The sequence below is a fragment of the Scyliorhinus canicula genome, chromosome 6, assembly GCF_902713615.1.
Source record: "Scyliorhinus canicula chromosome 6, sScyCan1.1, whole genome shotgun sequence".
NCBI classification, from domain to species: Eukaryota; Metazoa; Chordata; class Chondrichthyes; order Carcharhiniformes; family Scyliorhinidae; genus Scyliorhinus; species Scyliorhinus canicula.
Window position 1 is genome coordinate 185,311,047 of NC_052151.1, and position 19,271 is coordinate 185,330,317.

Sequence of the window (19,271 nt, forward strand, 5' to 3'; positions counted from 1 at the left end):
ACTATTCCCTTTAGTAGGAGGGTCAATAACCAGTGGCTGCCAAAAGGAGCCGAGCTGAGGAAAGTTTTTTTTAAACACGAGTTGTTATGATCTGGAATACACTGCTAAAAGGGCTGATTGGAGCACTTTCAATTGTTCCTTTCAAAGGGATTTGGATAAATCATTGAAAATGAAAATTCTGCAAGGCAAGGGGAATAAAGCTGCGGAATGGGATCAATCGGATAGCACTTTCAATATGCCGGTACAGGTATGATGGTGAGAATTTCCTCCCTCCGCGTTGGTAAATTACGCCTAGCTCTTGCTGGATTCCAGATTAATGATCTGGTAACCATGTTGGTGATTGACACCCAATGTCAGTCATAGAGGCAGACCATAACGACACAATGAAGGAAGCAATGATTTTACCACAAGGTGATTAAGACTGGAGTTGAAGAAGAACCAAACTAATCAACTTTTTTAATGAGCTGAATTACTGAAGCTCAAACTTATGCACTAACTTTAATAGTAGCTGGAGTTTCTGCTGGAGCCCACGCACACCATCCTTCCCTATCCTTTTTTTTAAATGTCAGATGTTAAATGCGCTGGCAGCTTGCTATTGGTGTCAGCCTCCATGTCTGCACATCTAGTGCTGAACACCCTATCAAGTTGTGACGAACAGCACATGTAACATGTCAACTCAAACTGTTCTTCATCGTAACTCCCTGCAGATTTAGAAAGTAAACATCTTCACTGGTAGAGATGAGCTGATAGTGATCAGAACACATCAGTAGAAATTACACAGAGTGCTTAACAGCCTCATTAAACTCGACACTCAATTAAAACATTTAGAGGAAAGCTGGGTTTCACTCGAGATGTGGAAAGAGCATTTGCCAATTTGGAATGCCTCACAACTGAAGCAGATGGGAGTTTGGGAGACACAGGATGGGGTCGATTTGGAAAACAGTTCATCTTTTTAAAATATAAACATTTCACAAAAGTGTTGTGAAATGCACTGACCATGACGTCAACACTTGTGTGAGCCAAATTAACATCAGCCCAAGCTCAGGCAGAGAAAGGCCATGTAAGCCAATTGCAGGTTGCAAGTTGCCGCCCATGCCTATTTGAAAATGACGGGAAATGCTAGAATCCAATATTAAAGACTTCGGAGCAGGACTTTTAGAAACTCAACAATACAATCACGAACGTCAACATAGTTTTGAGAATTGGAAATCGTGCTTGATAAATTTATTAGAGTTCTTTGAAGATGTTCAGGCAGGATGGATAAATGGGAACCCAGCTGAAGCAGTGTATTTGGATTTTCAAAAGTCATTATTCGGTAAGTGTCAGTTTAACGGTTGCTGCACAAGGTAAGAGCTTTTGGCGTTGGGGGTGACATATTAATAAGAATGGGGAATTGACTAGCCAGCAGAAAACAGAGAGAAGGAATAAATGGGTAATTTTCAGGTTGGCAAATTGGAATGAGTACCACAAGGATTGGATCAGTGCTGGGGCCTCAACTATTTACGATCAATATTAATGACTAGCCAAATTTGCTGACGATGCAAAAACATGTAAGAAAGCAAGTTGTACAGAGGAAACAAATAGTCTGAAGAGTGATAACAGATAAGTTAAATGAGTGGGCAAAAATTTGGCAGCTGGAGTATAATGTGACCATGAGATTGTCTACTTTGGCAGGAAGAATAGAAAAGTAGTATCCGATTTCAATGGAGGCAGAATGTAGAATGCTGCCGTACAGAGGGTTTTGGGTATCCTTGCACAGTAATCATAAAAAGTTAGCACGCTGGTGCAGAAAGTAATTAGGGCTCGGCAGGGTAGATGCTGAGAGGATGTTTCTTATTGTGTGTGTGAACGAGGGGAATCTAGAATTAGAGGACATGGTTTAAAAATAAGGGGTTCTCCATTTAAGGTGAGGATGTTGAGGAATTTATTTTCTCAGAGGGCTGTTAATGTTTGGAATTCTCTTCCCCGGGAAGCAGTGGAGACTGGGTCATTAAATATATTCGAGGTTGAGTTAGATAGATTGTTGATCAACAAAGCGTCACGGGTTAATGTGGGGGGGGGGTAAATCAGGTAATCAAGGAAGTGGAGTTAAGGCTACAGTTAGATCAGCCATGATCTCATTGAGTAGTGGAGCAAGCTCAATGGGCTTAATGGCCTACTCCTGCTCCTCTTTCTTATGAGCCTATTACTCTAATTAGCTCAAAGAAATTTACTACACAAAACATGATACACGCCAAGGGGCTGTTTAGCACACTGGGCTAAATCGCTGGCTTTGAAAGCAGACCAAGGCAGGCCAGAAGCACGGTTCGATTCCCGTAACAGCCTCCCTGAACAGGCGCCGTAATGTGGCAACTAGGGGCTTTTCACAGTAACTTCATTGAAGCCTACTCGTGCCAATAAGCGATTTTCATTTCATTTACAAAGAAATTAAATCAGTTACTTTTAAAAATAAAGACCCATATGGAATGAGCCCCACTCTTTCAGGCCATGGCACTTTATACAAGTACCAAAATAAAGTATACAATGAGTCTAGAATGGGCCTAAATCTCACCCCAACAATGTTGAGCATAGATGTTAAAGCCATGGAGGGGATGGGTACTATCATTAAAGGTTTGAGGACTCCAGTGCTGGGGAATAGAATACAGTCTTGCACCTAAAGTTGGTAACTGCTACTCTACTCCAAAGGCAAGCACAGTGTCAGTGAGCTGCAGACTAAATTTCTTCTCAATGAGCCAACACTGCAATACCTCTCTGCTCTGTCAGACAAATATAAGTTACAAATGTGAGTGAACAATGGTTACATGCTGTATGCAAACATATAATTAAAAGGGACGGTGCAAAGTGGGCATTAAATTATGGTGTTATAGTTTGCATGTTAACATTTATGCTATCCATTTTGAGGAGCGTCACCAATTAGTGGCAAGCTTAATGAGACAGAGACATGTTGGACTGGTGCTACTGCAGCCAGTTTGTAGCCACAATTACAGCTGGAGTAAGGTATTTTTTGAAAACATACATTAAACATTGGGTGTAAGACAAATAAAGAAAGAATTGTGTTAAACATATTCTGCAGGAATCACACTGCTGGAGATTCAAAACATGGAAAATCTCCTGAAAATACTGTGGCATTGACAAGTAGTGTGAAGGAACAGTGTATATTTAAACATACGAGTGGCCAAATATTGCCTTTTAGGGGTGTTGAAATATCAGTACTTACTGTCATTAAGCAAGTCAGCTTTCAAAAAATAATACATCCTTCATTCTGCTGGTTACAAATGATAATTGCAGATCATTCGTCTTTCTGCATAACTCGTAATAATTCAAACTTTTGGTAACTGGCCAATTGGTTCAGTTGGATTCCAAGAACATCAATCGCTCATCCTGATATCACTTCCTTAAATTCTATTATTATTTCCCTAATTTACATTCTTCAGTGAGGCAGAATCTCATGCTGGGGAGTGAAGTTCACTGCCCAGCCACCCACTGGGAAGCTATGTCCAGGGGTAAAGCAGGTCAGAACAAAATCAGCACTGCAGAATTGGAGCCCCAGCACCAATCCACTTCTGCAGGAGTCAGGGGATTTGCTGAACTTACTCTTTAGATCCAGGAGTGCGCCCCTCTCGTATCTCAACTTAATGATCAGTCTCCACACAAGCCTCAATAGTAGGTGTTCATGGGTTATTTCATGCATTTGACCAGAACGAGGTGGAAACCGGATGATACCCACACATTCACATTCCAGCTAAAATCTCTAGTTGACATTCAGGCATGAGAACCGTGGTCAATTTCTTCGTCCTTTAGCCCCGGGGCAGCATCGGATCATGGTTCCAGCTGAGATGAGCAAACAGTGCAGATTGGGGCTGGGGTTTTCCGATCCCATCTCCCGGCGGCTTTTCTGGCGGTAGAGCCAGCTTGTCACTGGCCGACCAATTTCCCCGCGGCGCAGTTGGCGAACAACGCAAAATGCCTTTGACATCGACGGGGCTGGAATATTCCGCCGCTGACCAATGGTGAGCAGCCTCTGTCGCCAGAAAACCTGCTGGGGGCGGGTGTTCACTCAGGCCACCAAGAGAGCTCTTCATTTCACAGAATCATACAGCACAGGGGGAGGCCACTTGATCCATCATGCTCTTTGAAAGAATTATCCAATTATTGCCAAAGTTTCCTCGTAGCCCGTGGGGTGGAAGCTGGATGATACCCACACATTTACATTCCAGCTAAACTCACTGGATAGCATTCAGGAACGAGAACCTTCCCATTCCAATCAACTTCTGAAAGTTATTACTGAATCTGCTTCCACCAGCCCTTCAGGTTGTGCATTTAAGATTACAACGAAAATCCCCGAACTGCACCTCCACCACCCCCACCTGACAGAAGGGACAGTTTCTTCCAATTTACTCGAGCAAACCCCTTAAGAATTATGCACAAGAATTCTATTAAATCTCCTCTGAATCTTCTCTGCTCAAAGGGAACAATCCCAGCTTCATTTGTCCCTCCACATAATTGAAGTAATTTTGCTGATTATGTAATATGAGGAATAGCTACAGGGCTTTATTATCTGAAAATTACTTCATGTTAAATACATATCCCCATCATTTAGTGCCCTTATTGGCAGCCAGCTGTTGTGGCATTCAGCTGAATATTTTCTTTTTAAAATTTCAGGATAACAGCTATATTCCTTGTGAAAATTGTCAGTGGTATGCCTCATATACCTGTCAGAATTCACTTTTATGCATTTCTCTCACTTACACATCTGTACAGCATCTTTAACATGCAATATGTTACAAGGCATTCCACTGGAGTGTCGTCAAACAAATTTCAAACTTTCACAAAAAGAGATATCAGGCCAGGTCAAAGGGGCAGTCTTAGCGGAGGAGAGAAGGGTAGGGGCATTTAGAGGAGAAAATCCAGAACAAGACTTTCAGGTGAAAGCGTATTTCCAACATCAACATTGCTTTGTGCCACTGAAAATGGTGAAGATATGGGGTTCGTTTACATTCGCCATGAGTCAGCACATCATGTTGAATGAAGTTTAGCCAAGAATGGTACCATACACAAAGGGCCAATGGACCAATTTCCTTACCCGAAGTTCTTCCTGTTGTTGCTTTAACATCTCAAATTCAATGGCTGGTGTGGGTAACTGCGTAATCAGCACCCGGGTCTCTGCAAGCCATGGCCAGAGCTCTTCGTAGGTCTCACAAAACTGGCTGACCAAAGACTGGGCCCGTTCCAGCTGCAAGTATCGCTCTGCATTCATCTGGCTGATCACCTCGTACTGTTTCTGAAGTGTGTCCAGCTTGTTCTACAAAAATAAATAAAACATTTCTGTCAGCAGAACCCGGTCACCTTAAATTAATTCATATTCTATTTACAAGAAGAACTTGAATTTATACAGTAACTTGAACAGAGAATATAATCTCAAGATGCTTCACATGAACATTATCGAACAAAATCTGACTCCAAGCCACAGAGGGAGATATTAGGATAGGTGATCAAAAGCTTTTCCAAACTAGAATGTTTTATGGAGACTCTTAAAGACAAAAGAGAGACTGAGGGATTTAGGGAGGGAATTCCGAATTTAGGGGCTTTGGAGTCAAGGATGCCAACTCATCTGGAGTAGAAGCTGAGGGAAGAGAACAGTGAAACTATCTCAGAGAGAACATTTTCATCATTCTTGGGTGTGCAGTAGAGAACGTAGATTTCAAATGAGGGGTGAGATGGATGGGAAGGTGAGATGCTCAAAGGAGATGAAAATACTAGAGGAGTTGGGCGTCAGCCTTCTGTTTGTTCTGCCGCGGTGACAATCTTGAGGCGGTAAGTGGTGAAAGACATAGCCAAGCAGGGAGGCTTCATTAAAGGGTAAGATGTCATTAGTCGGGTTTCCATTAAGGAAATTGATGCAATTGTCCACAATAAGCTCATGGTTGGCTAGGGCCTCGTTCCAAAGTGAACAAGGAATTGTACAGGGAAGCAATTTGAAAGGTTAGCCTCAAATGGGCAGCTGGACGGGAAGCTCGGCAAGAGAGTGGGATTAGATGATTGTCACTGCTGCTCATAATGAACCAGTGCTTCAACGACTGACAAGAGAGAGATGCAGAGGAAAGCTTAGTTCATGAGTACCGATGGATTGGTGTAGGAATTTAAGAGGGCAGGGTAACTGACAGGTGAGAGTTGAAGGAATTGAAAGAAGACATTATGACAGGAGAGGCGATTTGCCGGGGGGGGGGGGGGGGGGGGGGGAGGGGGGGGGGGGGGGAGGGGGGGGGGGGGTGGTTCAGTGAAAAGTAGAAAGTTAAAAAATGAGGAGAAATAAATGGAAATTGATGTGATGGACTAGAGTGTGGAGCAGCTGCTAAAATGCACACGTGAATGAGTGCAGAGGAAACTCAAGTTCTGAAGATCTGAAATAATTAGGAAATTAGCAAACGTGTAAGAGAGGGAAGGCAGCAAGAGGGTGTGCAGAGTTAACAGGCAGCGGACCTGTAGTGGGATAAAGTTGGTGCCAGTAGGGTGGAGCGAGCATGGAGCATCTACTCCTCTCACATTTCATTGCTCAAGTAAGAACATTTACTCTGTATAGACCGATGGGACTTACACATGTTCAAGCATAAGATAATTAATACTTAATTGCTTTTTTCACCATTGTACCTGAAGGGATGTTTTCTCCTCTTCAGTGCAGGAATTCATAATTTGATCGCCATTTGCAACAAGTTCATCAATTGTATCTTTGTGTCGCAAAATATCCATTGAAAATGCCTTAAAACGCAAGAGATAACTGTAAGCACTGATCAATAAATTACCTTTTTATAATTGCAGACACACAGTGCTACGCAAAGCAGCATTTTAATATGTTGACATATGATTTGAAAATAAGGCTGGATTCAGCCACCTCTGGGACAGTTTGCAATTTTCAAAGGGCCTGCAGATGAATGGGAAATGGGAAATCCGCTTGCCACCAATTAACAGCGCTTTGAGCTCTCGAAGGAGGTTACAGCAGGGCAAAAGAACGCTCCTTTCTGTTTGAATTTTTCTTGTCAAACCTAAGGGATAAACTGCACTGTACCTCGAACTGGCAACCATGGCCATTTTGCACCATCTTTATTCTCTTGATCCTTCCTTCAGCTGCCGGTCTTCTTCAGCAAGGCAGGAGGAACCCTATCCATAACTACCATCTGCCCCTGCTGCTAGTGCCAGAACGCAGGTTCCCACCCCTTGGAGGTACTAGCTGCCTTCTGCCCAATCAATTAAAAATAGTATTTCAACAGTGACGCAGTTCAGGTGTGGTGCTGGGAGCCAGAACTCATCCAGTTGTCAGGTTCCTAACCCCACTTTGATGATCCAGCCTGAGGCAGGGGAAATTCGAGTGGTGGACAAACTTGGAAGACATTGGTCCAAAGGTACCTGTGCCTCCCAAGTTTGTTAATATTCACCATGCCAGGCCTGACCTAGTGCATCAAAAATATTATTTTCTGAAAGAAACATAATGGGTATTTGAAATAATCAACACTAATTGCTTCCGCCATTTCCCTCGGCAGCCTGTTCCGTAGACTGAGCAATCATTTTTAATTAAATATTATATCTACAGATTAGTTTCTCAATTTACCCCCTGCAGATATAGGTATGTTCTCTGTCCCTTGACTAATGTTTACCTGAATCGGACTCCAACAATAATGGATCATCTATAGCAAGCAGATATCGAGCAAGTGAAACATTACTTTCCATACGAATCAGGAGTAGGAGTAGGCCACTCTGCCCCTCGAACCTTCTCTGCCATTCAACAAGATAATGCTGATCTTGTTGTAACCTCAACTTCACATTCCTGCCTTCAGCCACTTGCTTATCAAGAACCTATCTACTGCTGCCTTAAAGAAATGTAAAAACTCTGCCTCAACCATGTTTTGAGGAAGAGACTTCCAAAGTCTCACAACTCTCAGGAAAAAAAGTTTCCTCATCTCTGTCCTAAATGTGCAATCCCTTCTTTTTAAACAATGCTTTCCGTTGGTTCATTCTTTCCTCAAAGAAACCTTTTCCTCGGCCATTCAATGAGTTTTGACTAGGTAAAGCTCAAAAGTACAGAATTCATATCCAGTATAACGTCAGTTATCCATATAATAAAAAAGTCATCAACATTTTTACTCAAGCACAGCTCTTCCATGTGGCCTTTCCCTATCTAGATGCTCTGTAATGATTTTATTAAGTGCTCCAATCTCACTGAGGAAGCTTCAGACCAATCCCTATCCAACAGGCTGCCCTGAAAACTCTGCTCACATTCTGACAGCTGTGGCAAATTCCACCACATCAGCCGAAACAATCCACAACATTCAATAGCAATTAACGACATTCTAAATAAATCTACCCACAACATTTGCAAAAAAGTCAATTTTCCCAATCTCCAAATGTTAAAGGATCTTTTAAACAAATTCCACAATCTGGATCTGCCACTTTGCCAAATCTAGTCAGTTCTTCCTTGGATAATACGCCATCTGTGTACCATATTTCATTGGATTCAGTCTTCTATGTTTTGAGATTTTTCTTTTACACAGATCAACAGGTGAAAACTTTACCTCCACTCATCTTCAATAGCGGTGATAACATTTGTCAATTCTGATGAACACTATGGGCAGTTTTTACAGTCCTGTCACAGTGCTTCAAAGTTCCATTGACTTCAGCAGAACCTGAAGATCTCACCGGTGGGAGGGGCCACAAAATTCATAGAATCATAGAATTTACAGTGCAGAAGGAGGCCATTCAGCCCATCAAGTCTGCACCGGCCCTTGGAAAGAGCACCCTACCTAAGCCCACACCGGCCCTTGGAAAGAGCACCCTACCTAAGCCCACACCTCCACCCTATCCCCGTAACCCAGTAACCTCACCTAACCTTTTTTGGACACTAAGGGCAATTTATCATGGCCAATCCACCTAATCTGCCCATCTTCGGACTGTAGGAAGAAACCGGAGCACCCGGAGGAAACCCATGCACACACGGAGAGAACGTGCAGACTCCGCACAGATGATGACCCAAGCCGGGAATCGAATCTGGGACCCTGGAGCTGTGAAGGAACTGTGCTAACCACTGCGCTACATGCTGCCCATTGCGCTACCATGCTGCCCCACTTGTCAGTTAACACATGTTAATAGGGCAGCACGGTAGCATGGTGGTTAGCATAAATGCTTCACAGCTCCAGGGTGTCCCAGGTTCGATTCCCGGCTGGGTCACTGTCTGTGCGGAGTCTGCACGTCCTCCCCGTGTGTGCGTGGGTTTCCTCCGGGTGCTCCGGTTTCCTCCCACAGTCCAAAGATGTGCGGGTTAGGTGGATTGGCCATGCTAAATTGCCCGTAGTGTCCTAAAAAAAAAGTAAGGTTAAGGGGGGGGGGGTTGTTGGGTTACGGGTATAGGGTGGATACGTGGGTTTGAGTAGGGTGATCATTGCTCGGCACAACATCGAGGGCCGAAGGGCCTGTTCTGTGCTGTACTGTTCTATGTTCTATAATAGGACAATAGGCACAGATCTCCAGCACCTGTACATATGTAGCACTGGGCTAAAAATATCGAGTCTCTAGCACACATATGTTTCACCTGAAACAAGATGACAATCCGGAACTATCAAATAGAAAAACAAAATATTGAACTGCTCATTCAAACAAGCCTACTCCAGCAGGATTGCACTGTTTTTCTTCTATAAGATCACATAATAGACCTGAGATTATACTATAATAATACATAGACATTTTGTGCAAGCAGACATCCACTGTTGAGACATTATGCTGCATTACCTTTTGAACTTGCAGCTCAGCAGAGGTCTGGTCTTGCTCTAGTCTTATGTCACCAAGTGATTTGAGCTTCTTCTCTGTTTCTGTGATCCAAGCAATTTCTGCATCTGCTGCTTGTTCAAACTGGTGAGCAAGCAGAAAGAAGACGGTTAGTTACAGAATGGAATCACTTCTGAAAATCCTACCAGTCACCTCAAAGTCAAACAGAAGTTTGTGGTCATATTTATACAGCTAGCCGGGCCCCCTCAGCATTGGCTGAATGAGGTGGGTTGGAGGGCATTGCTACATCCAAACAACAGGTTGCAGGATGTCGATCGGAAGCTGGACAACCCTGTCCCATTATACCCGTCCTTTAATTCTGACCAGTTTTAACAAACCTGCCACCACTCTCGTTATTACCACAGACATAGAATCAAGGCTGATACTTCTTGTTCATGTTTTTATAGATAACACGCAAACCATGGGAATCTCCTGGATTGGTCTTCAATGTCTGACAGGGTCAGATGCAACTTTTTCCAATGTATTCCCCCCCCCTCCTAAAAGTATCTTGGGCTTCCCCTCTGGTTTTTGTCTCGCCCAGGAAACTATGTGGCTGAGGATGTGGAGAGGACTAATTATATTTTCAAGATACACAGATGAAGAGCATTGTTTAGTTAATTCCTTAGAGCACTTATGAATAGGGGACAGCTGGGACACTGGGTGTGGGTAAGGAGTGTAGAGATTCAAGGACAACCTCGGTGTCTTGGGTTTTGACTTCACCAACCGGCCTGGATTCTGTTAACAGGGGGAGGCTGAAATATTTTGTGAAGATGCTCCAGTTATCCTGTTGTGGGACAGGCTTAATGGATCCGCTGGTTTCCTCCTAGGTGTCAACTTGTTCTGTCCGTATATTCAAACCATGTCTTGGACAGTCACTGCTTGAACCACCATTGGTTCTCTGACAAACAGAACACTAGTACAAAATTACACAGTGTAGAAACTACAGCCCCTAAAAAGACATCTTTCACTTTTAAACCTTCACAGTACCCTCCCAACACAATGGCTGTACTAGTTTTTCTCAGGAGTTTCTATTGCTGTTTATCCGGTAGAATCCACAGTTATTTATCCTGCACCAATTAGGGGTCTGGTTAAAATAATATTGAGCATCTCATGAAAAACGTCAAATGGAAATTGACTCTGCATTGTTAGAATCCACAACTGGTTTTACCCTGATGCTGAAGTTCAAGGAATACAGACTCTACACTCTTTATGACAAGCTTAAAATTATAGGATCTTAGAGAATAGATGGAGACCATTGTGACTGGGCCAGCTCTTTGGAAGCACTGTCCAGCTTTCCCCCCATAACCCTGCAAATTAGCTTCCTTTAACTGCATGTCCAATCGCCTTCTGGAACTTCCTTTGGAATCTGCTTTCGCCTCTCGTTCAGGTAGCACATTCCAGAGCTCAGAAACACTGAAAAAAATCCTCCCGGTTTTCCCTCTAGTTCTTCTGATATCTATTTGAAATATATACCTCTGGTTGCCGATCCACTAGCCTGAGGAATGATGCATGACTAAATCATTCTCTTTGAGCAGTCACAAGTGAGAACTGTGGATTGCTGTTGAAATATTGGAAGTTAAAAGTCTCACAAATTTAAACTGTTCTGTCAGTAAATGATGGGTACTACCATGGAAGATCTACGGGTAGGTTCACCCGAAAGCAATTGTTCTGCTCACATGACCTATTCTGATCAGAACACCAACCATGCTGACTTCCCATGTCCAACTTTCTTCAATGTTCAAGTGTTGCACTTATTGGCCTCCTCTATGTACTGAAGCACTTGCTGGCAACTTCCCAAGCGTTGCTTTCACAGTACTGATTTGCCCAACTGTCTTGATAAATCTGTTCCCAACTAAATACTTTGCATAGCTTGAAGTCTCTTCAAGGCTCCGCAGTCTGGATGTCTGGATGACTCGTCAGAGCTTTGGCAAGGAGTCATCCAGACTCAAAATACTAGCTCCTTTCTCCACAGATGCTGTCAGACCTGCTGAGATTGTCCAGTATTTTCTTTTTTGATATTGACAGGCCGACATAGGGATATGGGGGAAAAGCAGGAACAGGTTACTGAGTTGGATGATCAGCCATAATCATAATGAATGATGGAACAGACGGGCCGAAGGGCTGACTCTTGCTCCTATTTTCTATGTTTCCATGTCCTAGCCAAATAGAATTAGTTTGTCACACACCAGCTGTCAAAATGAAATTGCAGCCAATAATGTAATATATACCAAAAGTGTAAATAAATGGTCTCACTAGTCACCTCCAACCTCATCTAATGTCCTCATAATTCAGCATTTCAGAAAGGAAATAAAGACTTGTATTCATAACCTTGGGATGCCCCACGGTACTTTATAGCCAAAAAAAAATGATTATAGTCCCATATATGGAAAGTGCAAAAAATATGATTGGACTCATTAATCTCCCCTATTTAAACAGTGACTGCACTTGCAAAGTATTCATTGGCTGCAAAGTGTTGTGGAATATCTTAAGGTCATGAAAGGTGATGTATAAATACAAATTTTTGCTTTGGCAATATAGTCTTATTTGCAATTCTGGGTTCTGTGTTTTCCTGCGGTCTCTTGGTGCCCTATGGTTTACACATCTGTCCAAATGCACGTTCATAGATTGGTTGATCTACCAGTAATCACCGAGTTTTTAAATTGCGTAGTGTTAGACCACAGTTAGACAGCTCTAATTGAAATTACCTTGTAATAAATTAATCCACTGGAAAAAAAACTCTGAGCTCCATTCGTCCCAAACCAAACAATGATGCATAATTCTAGTCAATGCTTACTTGGTCAGTAATTGTTTTTAAAGAATGTGTAACTTTAATTTCTGATGTTACAGCATACCAAAAAGCAGATTTTGTTTGAAACACTGGCCCGTTTTGTTATGGTGGATTTGAGATAACTGATAACATAAAAGGGGGTGGTTCCAAAACAAAGTGTTTCCAGTGCTCTGTGGTGTGTCTGCAATTTGCCCAACATTTTTGTCTGAAGTGACATGTCCTTGTTTCTTAGTGTTCAGGTCTGTAGAATCATCCCTACATCAATTATGGAAAAATAACTGGCTGAAAGGGTTAACTGAACATCTGACTGAGACAGGGTGGTCATATTCCCTGTACACAGTTAGTCGTAGGAATAGAGATCTAGTATCACCACAAAGGCAAAATGGCTAAGACCCGCATCCCACCAGCAGCGATAGGATGTGAGGAGCTCCAGGTGCAATGCATTAGAACATAAGGCACTCTATAATTCACACTGCATTGAACAGTAGTACCACGGCTGATGAGTTACATATGACTGGGGCACCTACACAGATAAAAGCTGGTGCTTGTCGGACTCAGAATAAGCTCCCCAATAAACTTCAAAAGCTTTGAACTTCCTGGGATTTCAGAGCACATGAACAGTCAGGATTTACAATATATTTTCCTCTCTAGTCAAACATTTGGAATTTAGGTGAGGTGAAGATGATAAATGATATCCAGAACTTTTTCAAGCCCCAAATTCTGACCCTTCTGAAAAATTCCTGACAACAAAACGTGAAGAGTTTACTCGGCATATAAAACCTCATGTTTTGAGGCATAGCTGCAGTTAGGGGTTGCGCTCACTGAATACAAGTTTTCCAATTTAACAAATCCTAGAGTAAACACTGTACCGGTAAGATTCAACCGTCCAAGAATGAAGCCAAAGTTTATTCCATGGGGCTGAATCCAGCAGGGTCTGCTTACCTTTAGAATGGTCAGTCCACCATGTCAGCAGATAGCTAGGAATGGAATGCGAGAGCTGATTCGCATCAATGTTGACTGAGCTCTACAAACCCAACATAAATGACCAGGTCCATGTAATTTAAGGAATGGGGGAACACATTTCATTCCAGTTAAGGATTTATTTCTAATTGGCAAAATTCCAAGTTATTGTTCACAGTGCGACAAAAAAAACCCCACAGAAGCTTCCAGGATGGAAGGGAACCATTCAGCCAGTTAGGTCAGCGCAGTCGTGCTTAATTCTACACTCCATTGTTTTGTCCTTAATCCTGTAAGTTCCTCATCCACAAGTGTCAGTCTGACTCCCTATTTACAAATTTTCATAGATTCAACCTCTCAGGTACAGCAGCAATCGGGATCCCACCAACTCTCAGTGAAAAAGGCTTCCCTTCATCTTCCCCTTTGGTCTTTGGACAATGATTTCAAATCTATGACCTCTGGGCGGCACGGTAGCACAGTGGGCAGCACTGTTGCTTCACAGTGCCAGGGTCCCGGGTTCTGCACGTTCTCCCGGTGTCTGTGTGGGTTTTGTCCGGGTGCTCCGGTCTACTCCCACGAGTCCTGGAAAAGGAGCTTCTTAGGGTGAATTGGACATTCTGAATTCTCCCTCAGTGTACCCGAACAGCCGATGGAGTGTGGCGACGAGGGGATTTTCACAGTAACTTCATTGCAGTGTTACTGTAAGCCTACTTGTGACACTAATAAAGATTATTATTATTATTGGTCCATTCACAAATCCATACTGATTGCTCTACATCACCAATCAGCAACTCTGTGCCATGGACACTTTTCCATGAGCCAGGGTGTTATAACCTGCCTGCTTACCATTGGCTGGGGACTAATGACAATCCCACAATCCCGTGGGAGTATGAGCTTCCCCAATGAGGGGGGCGGAGAAATCATTAGCAGACTCCCTGCATAAATAGAGCTGGCCAGTTCGGAACCAGAGAGAGAGGAGTTTGGCAGCAAGAGAAGTTGTTGCTGCTGTTGTATATATATGTTAATTTGAAAATAAATGTTATTTCTTTGTATCCTGAAAACTCGTGCTGGATTCTTCGTGGCCCTCACAAAACAGGGGTAAAATCTTCATAGAAGAAATTAAAGCAAAATGTGGCGGCCCCTTTAAAACCAGTGCCCAACCCACAATTCCCCACCCACCTCCTCCCCTTCCCATGTCTAATGAACAAATATACTTCATGCTGAAATAAAAACAGAAAATGCTGGAAATACTCAGCATGCCAGGAAGAATCTGCAGAGAGAGAAACAGTTAATGCTTCAGGTTGCTGATCTGACATCAGAAATTCATTTTTTATTCCAGATTTCCAGCATATTTGCTTTCGTTTATGATGAATTGCTTTACCATATGTTGGGCTAATAGATGGGCAGAGGATCAATCTGATGAACATGATGGAGCTCTCAACAGTAAATGTTTGCTGAACACTGCTTCAGGAAAGCGGCCCTGTTAAGATCAGAGTAACTCTCCTCACCCTGTCCCACCTCCTCACTCTCGGTACCTCAGGAAACCACGGCACTCGGCTTCAACTTAAATTTGCACTTTGCAAAGGGAACCTCCCCACTGGCCACAATACCAATATCATGCAGGCACTGACAAATGAGAAAGGGATATCACGGCAGTATCCGGTGCTTTTGTTAATCCTCAAAGAGTGCAGGAAACTAAAAGGAACATTTACAAATATCTCAGGAGTGAAATGGTTTCATGTGGAGCCCACTTGGTCGCCTGTTGGCTCTAGCAGTTTCCTGCAAAGTTCATGCATTGTTAAAGAAAGACTTGCATTTTTATCATACTTTTCACAGCCACTGACATTTTAAAGTATTTTATTACCAATTAAGTATTTTATGAAGTATAGTCACTGTTGGAAATGAGGAAACACAGCAGATAATTTGTGCCCAGCAAACTCCCCAGACATCCATGTGATAATGACCAGATAAATATTTTTATGATGGTGATTGAAGGATAAATATTGGCCAAGGACACTGGAGAAAACTCCCCTGCCTTTCTTCAAACTAGTGACATGGGACCTTTTACAGCCACCCATGCAGGCAGAGGAGACCTTGGGATTAATGTCTCATCTGAAATATGGCACCTCAGACAGTGAAGTGCTCCCTCAGTGCTGCACTGAAGAATCAGCCTTGGTTTTGTGCTCAAGCCCTGCATCAGAACCCAGAACCTTGTGATTCAGAGGCAGGCGTGCTATCCACTGAGCTACAGCTGACATTCCACGTTGCTGCATAAGTCTTCTGGGGTGTCCCCTGAGTGTGCCAGATGATATTAAAAGAAGATTATTATGACGACACACAGTTCCACTCGCTGATGTGACACCCGGTCTTGAAGTTTGGCCAATGAATATTAGGCAGCCTTTTTGTTGTTCACTTTGCAAGCAACAAGTGTGGAGCTACAAGATGGTAACACTGCTTAAAGGCCAGGCACCCAAAATACAGGTGAGGCAATCGTCCTGGAAATTCCCCAATTCAAACTCTCTGGAAGCACCTAGGAGTATTTTTAGAAGAGTTTTGGAGTGTTCCTGAAATCACCAGAGGGTGCTGCCACAATAGCACAGGGAGGCCAGAGGAGTAGGCGACCAGTCCATAGGTTGGCTGCAACAAATATGAGGGGAGCAGCAGCATGGTCCCTGGGTCTGCAGCACAACACGGAGATGAAATAGAGGTTGTAGAGAAGGTAAGATCTGCACCATAGCTTCTGCCAGCATGGAGCCTGACACCATGCCTCTCGGCAGTGGCAGGATGCTGTCTGGCAGGCCAGCCAAATCACCAAGGTCTCAGCAGTACGCCCGTTCAGTGCTCCTCTCTATTCTTCCCCATCTGCAAGGCACCAACATGCCATTGTGATACTGTAGATTTTGTAAAAGAAAAGTCACCTTCCTTTTTACATGGACACAAGAAGCCTTAAAGGTGGCTGCCGAAAGTCACCTGACCATTTCCTCTATAATGTTGCCAAGCTTCCAGAGAGCTTTAAGTGGATTGCAGGCCGTCATACCTACACATGAAAAAACTTTTGAAATACATTGAGACCTCAAGCAATGTTTTTCTCTCAGAAGATGTGAAAACCTTGACCCCTTTTGAACACTGTAGCTGATAAGAAGTTGCATGCTTGCTCTATCACTTGCCCAATTGGGAAGATCACATGGCATTATGTCCAGCTCATAGGATAGCAGCCATTTTATGTTTTTGAGTTGCATAGAGACAGGCTGCAAACAGCCCATTTGTGTTTCGAACCCCAGGAAGAATTCTGGAAAACAACTTTAGAAGGCATTCTTGGCCAAGGGAGGACAAGGAGGAAGTTTTTTAAAAAAGGAATCAACTGCTGTTTCAAAGAAAAAGTCCAGGCAACCTGCAGGTGCCATAACCACAAAAATAGTGAGGAATAGGAAAGGTCCTCGCTCTCTCCCAAAATCCTGCAGAGCTGCTGAATCTACCTGAGAAAGGCAACCACTGACTGCTCGGCTGCAGATGCCATTGCAGCTGCTAGACTGAACCTCAAGTTTCAATCTCTTCACTTTGGAAAGGAGGAATTCAAGCAATGGACCTTGCAACTATGTCTCGTGGAGAAGGATTTGAAATCACAAGCGCAATTTATCGGCCTCGTTGCGCCTGACTGGTGTTGCGATGAGGCTGTTGAATCCCGCGAGAGGCAAATCACAAGATTTGCAACGTTCAAGACATCTCATGAGATTCAACCAGATGTCGCGGTCTGGAACTCCCACTGGAGTACCAAGGCGGCAGTGTCAGGGTAGCACTGCTAAGAGCAGCGGCGTGCAGAGGGGGGGGCCGACGGGGCGCTGGCCCCGGGCAGCGACTGGATGGGGGCAGCACCGCGGTCGGCCCGAGCGCGCCTGCGCACCGCGGTCGGCCCGAGCGCGCCTGCGCACCGCGGTCGGCCCGAGCGCGCCTGCGCACCGCGGTCGGCCCGAGCGCGCCTGCGCACCGCGGTCGCCGCGGTCGGCCCGAGCGCGCCTGCGCACCGCGGTCGGCCCGAGCGCGCCTGCGCACCGCGGTCCGCGGTCGGCCCTAGCGCGCCTGCGCACCGCGGTCGGCCCTAGCGCGCCTGCGCACCGCGGTCGGCCCGAGCGCGCCTGCGCACTGCAGAGGCTGGAGAGGGAGCAGAAAGGGCGCGAATTTTCCAGAATGGACGGCATTGCCACCATGGGTGAGTTTTATTTATTCATTTATTTATTTTATTTATTTGATCTATTTTAAAACTCTTCTCTGCACCCTCTCTGTAGCTGTCAACTTTTAAACTGTCGTGCCCAGAATTTGACATTTGGGCCAGGGGCACCCATTTGGGACAGAACCAGTATTTTATAAAAATTCATCATGGCCTCTTAACTTTTGCCCTCTTACCCTTTATACTTAAAGCCCAGGGTCAGCAGGGTGCAGGGGAGATTCTCAGAGACTTGACTGCAAGCTGCTGGAGCTCGGATCTTGAACAGAGCTTTTATATCTGGATTTGGGGACCCTTTATGCACTGGCATAGTGCACAAACAGGCCCCACATGACCAGGGTTTTGTGAAGAAGAAGGGATCTGGAAATGTGTTGACTGTGAAAATTATATTTGTGGAAATTGGGTGAAGTAGTTTGATGAGACTTGGTGCTAAAGCTTTAGAGAAATGAAGATGGAATTTGATTTGAAGAAGTTCAACGTTTTGAAGGATATTGTGGCTGAAATGAAAGCGATACGTGCTGAATGAGCTGACCGAAATGTGTGAGATATGTCTTTGTATCTGCTATGTGTAATTTATCGGTCATATTATTGCAATTTTCCTGTTAATTCATGTTTAATTTACGTTGATTTTGGTGTGATTGCTAATATAAAAGTGAAGTCTTGTATATTGGTCTTAGTTGGGTTGTTTGTAGTTGTTTCCACAAGGGTCATAACAGTATTTCCATGACGTTCTGCTCATATCCTTCTCCATGGGGGTTGCAGAGGAGGGAGGCGCAACTTTTGAGACATAACATCTCACCCATTGATTTAGATTTAGAACAGTACAGCACAGAGCAGGCCCTTCGGCCCTCGATGTTGTGCCGAGCAATGATCACCCTACTCAAACTCACGTATCCACCCTATACCCGTAACCCAACAACTCCCCCTCAACCTTACTTTTTAGGACACTACGGGCAATTTAGTATGGCCAATCCACCTAACCCGCACATCTTTGGACTGTGGGAGGAAACCGGAGCACCCGGAGGAAACCCACGCACACACGAGGAGGACGTGCAGACTCCGCACAGACAGTGACCCAGCTGGGAACCAAACCTGGGACCCTGGAGCTGTGAAGCATTGATGCTAACCACTATGCTACCGTGTTGCAAAGCAAAATGACTGAAGAAGAGAACAATATCCCTAGAATTCCAGCGCTAAGGGGAAATTGACTAACTTACAGCGCAATTTAACCTCAGGCAGCCGTCCTATACCTTAGAGATGGCAAAGATAAAGAGGTCAGTGAATAGCTCTAGAACGGGTGCAACTACGTTTTTTATAGGTTTTTTGGTGATATTTAATGAAATATTTACGTGGGATGTAGTAAGAGTGAAGCCTGGATGATCAGAGGACTGCTATGGCATTTAATCTCGGAATTGGAGACATTTATTCCTTAACATGCTAATATTTGAATACAGATACCACTAATTTGCAAGTCTATGATATAAATTGCACAAA

General features: G+C 44.0%; 1 protein-coding gene across 8 annotated transcripts in view; it reads right to left on the bottom strand.

The window, feature by feature from the left end:
• The window catches only part of dst (dystonin), a 665,214-nt gene that overhangs the window by 78,424 nt on the left and 567,519 nt on the right, over positions 1–19,271 (bottom strand). For all 8 annotated transcript variants that reach the window (XM_038800631.1, XM_038800637.1, XM_038800634.1 and 5 more), the window contains 3 exons: positions 9,775–9,894; positions 6,649–6,756; positions 5,084–5,302 (listed from right to left, as the gene is read on the bottom strand). In XM_038800631.1, the coding sequence (XP_038656559.1) occupies positions 5,084–5,302; positions 6,649–6,756; positions 9,775–9,894 (447 nt within the window). The remainder of the gene's footprint in view (positions 1–5,083; positions 5,303–6,648; positions 6,757–9,774; positions 9,895–19,271) is intronic.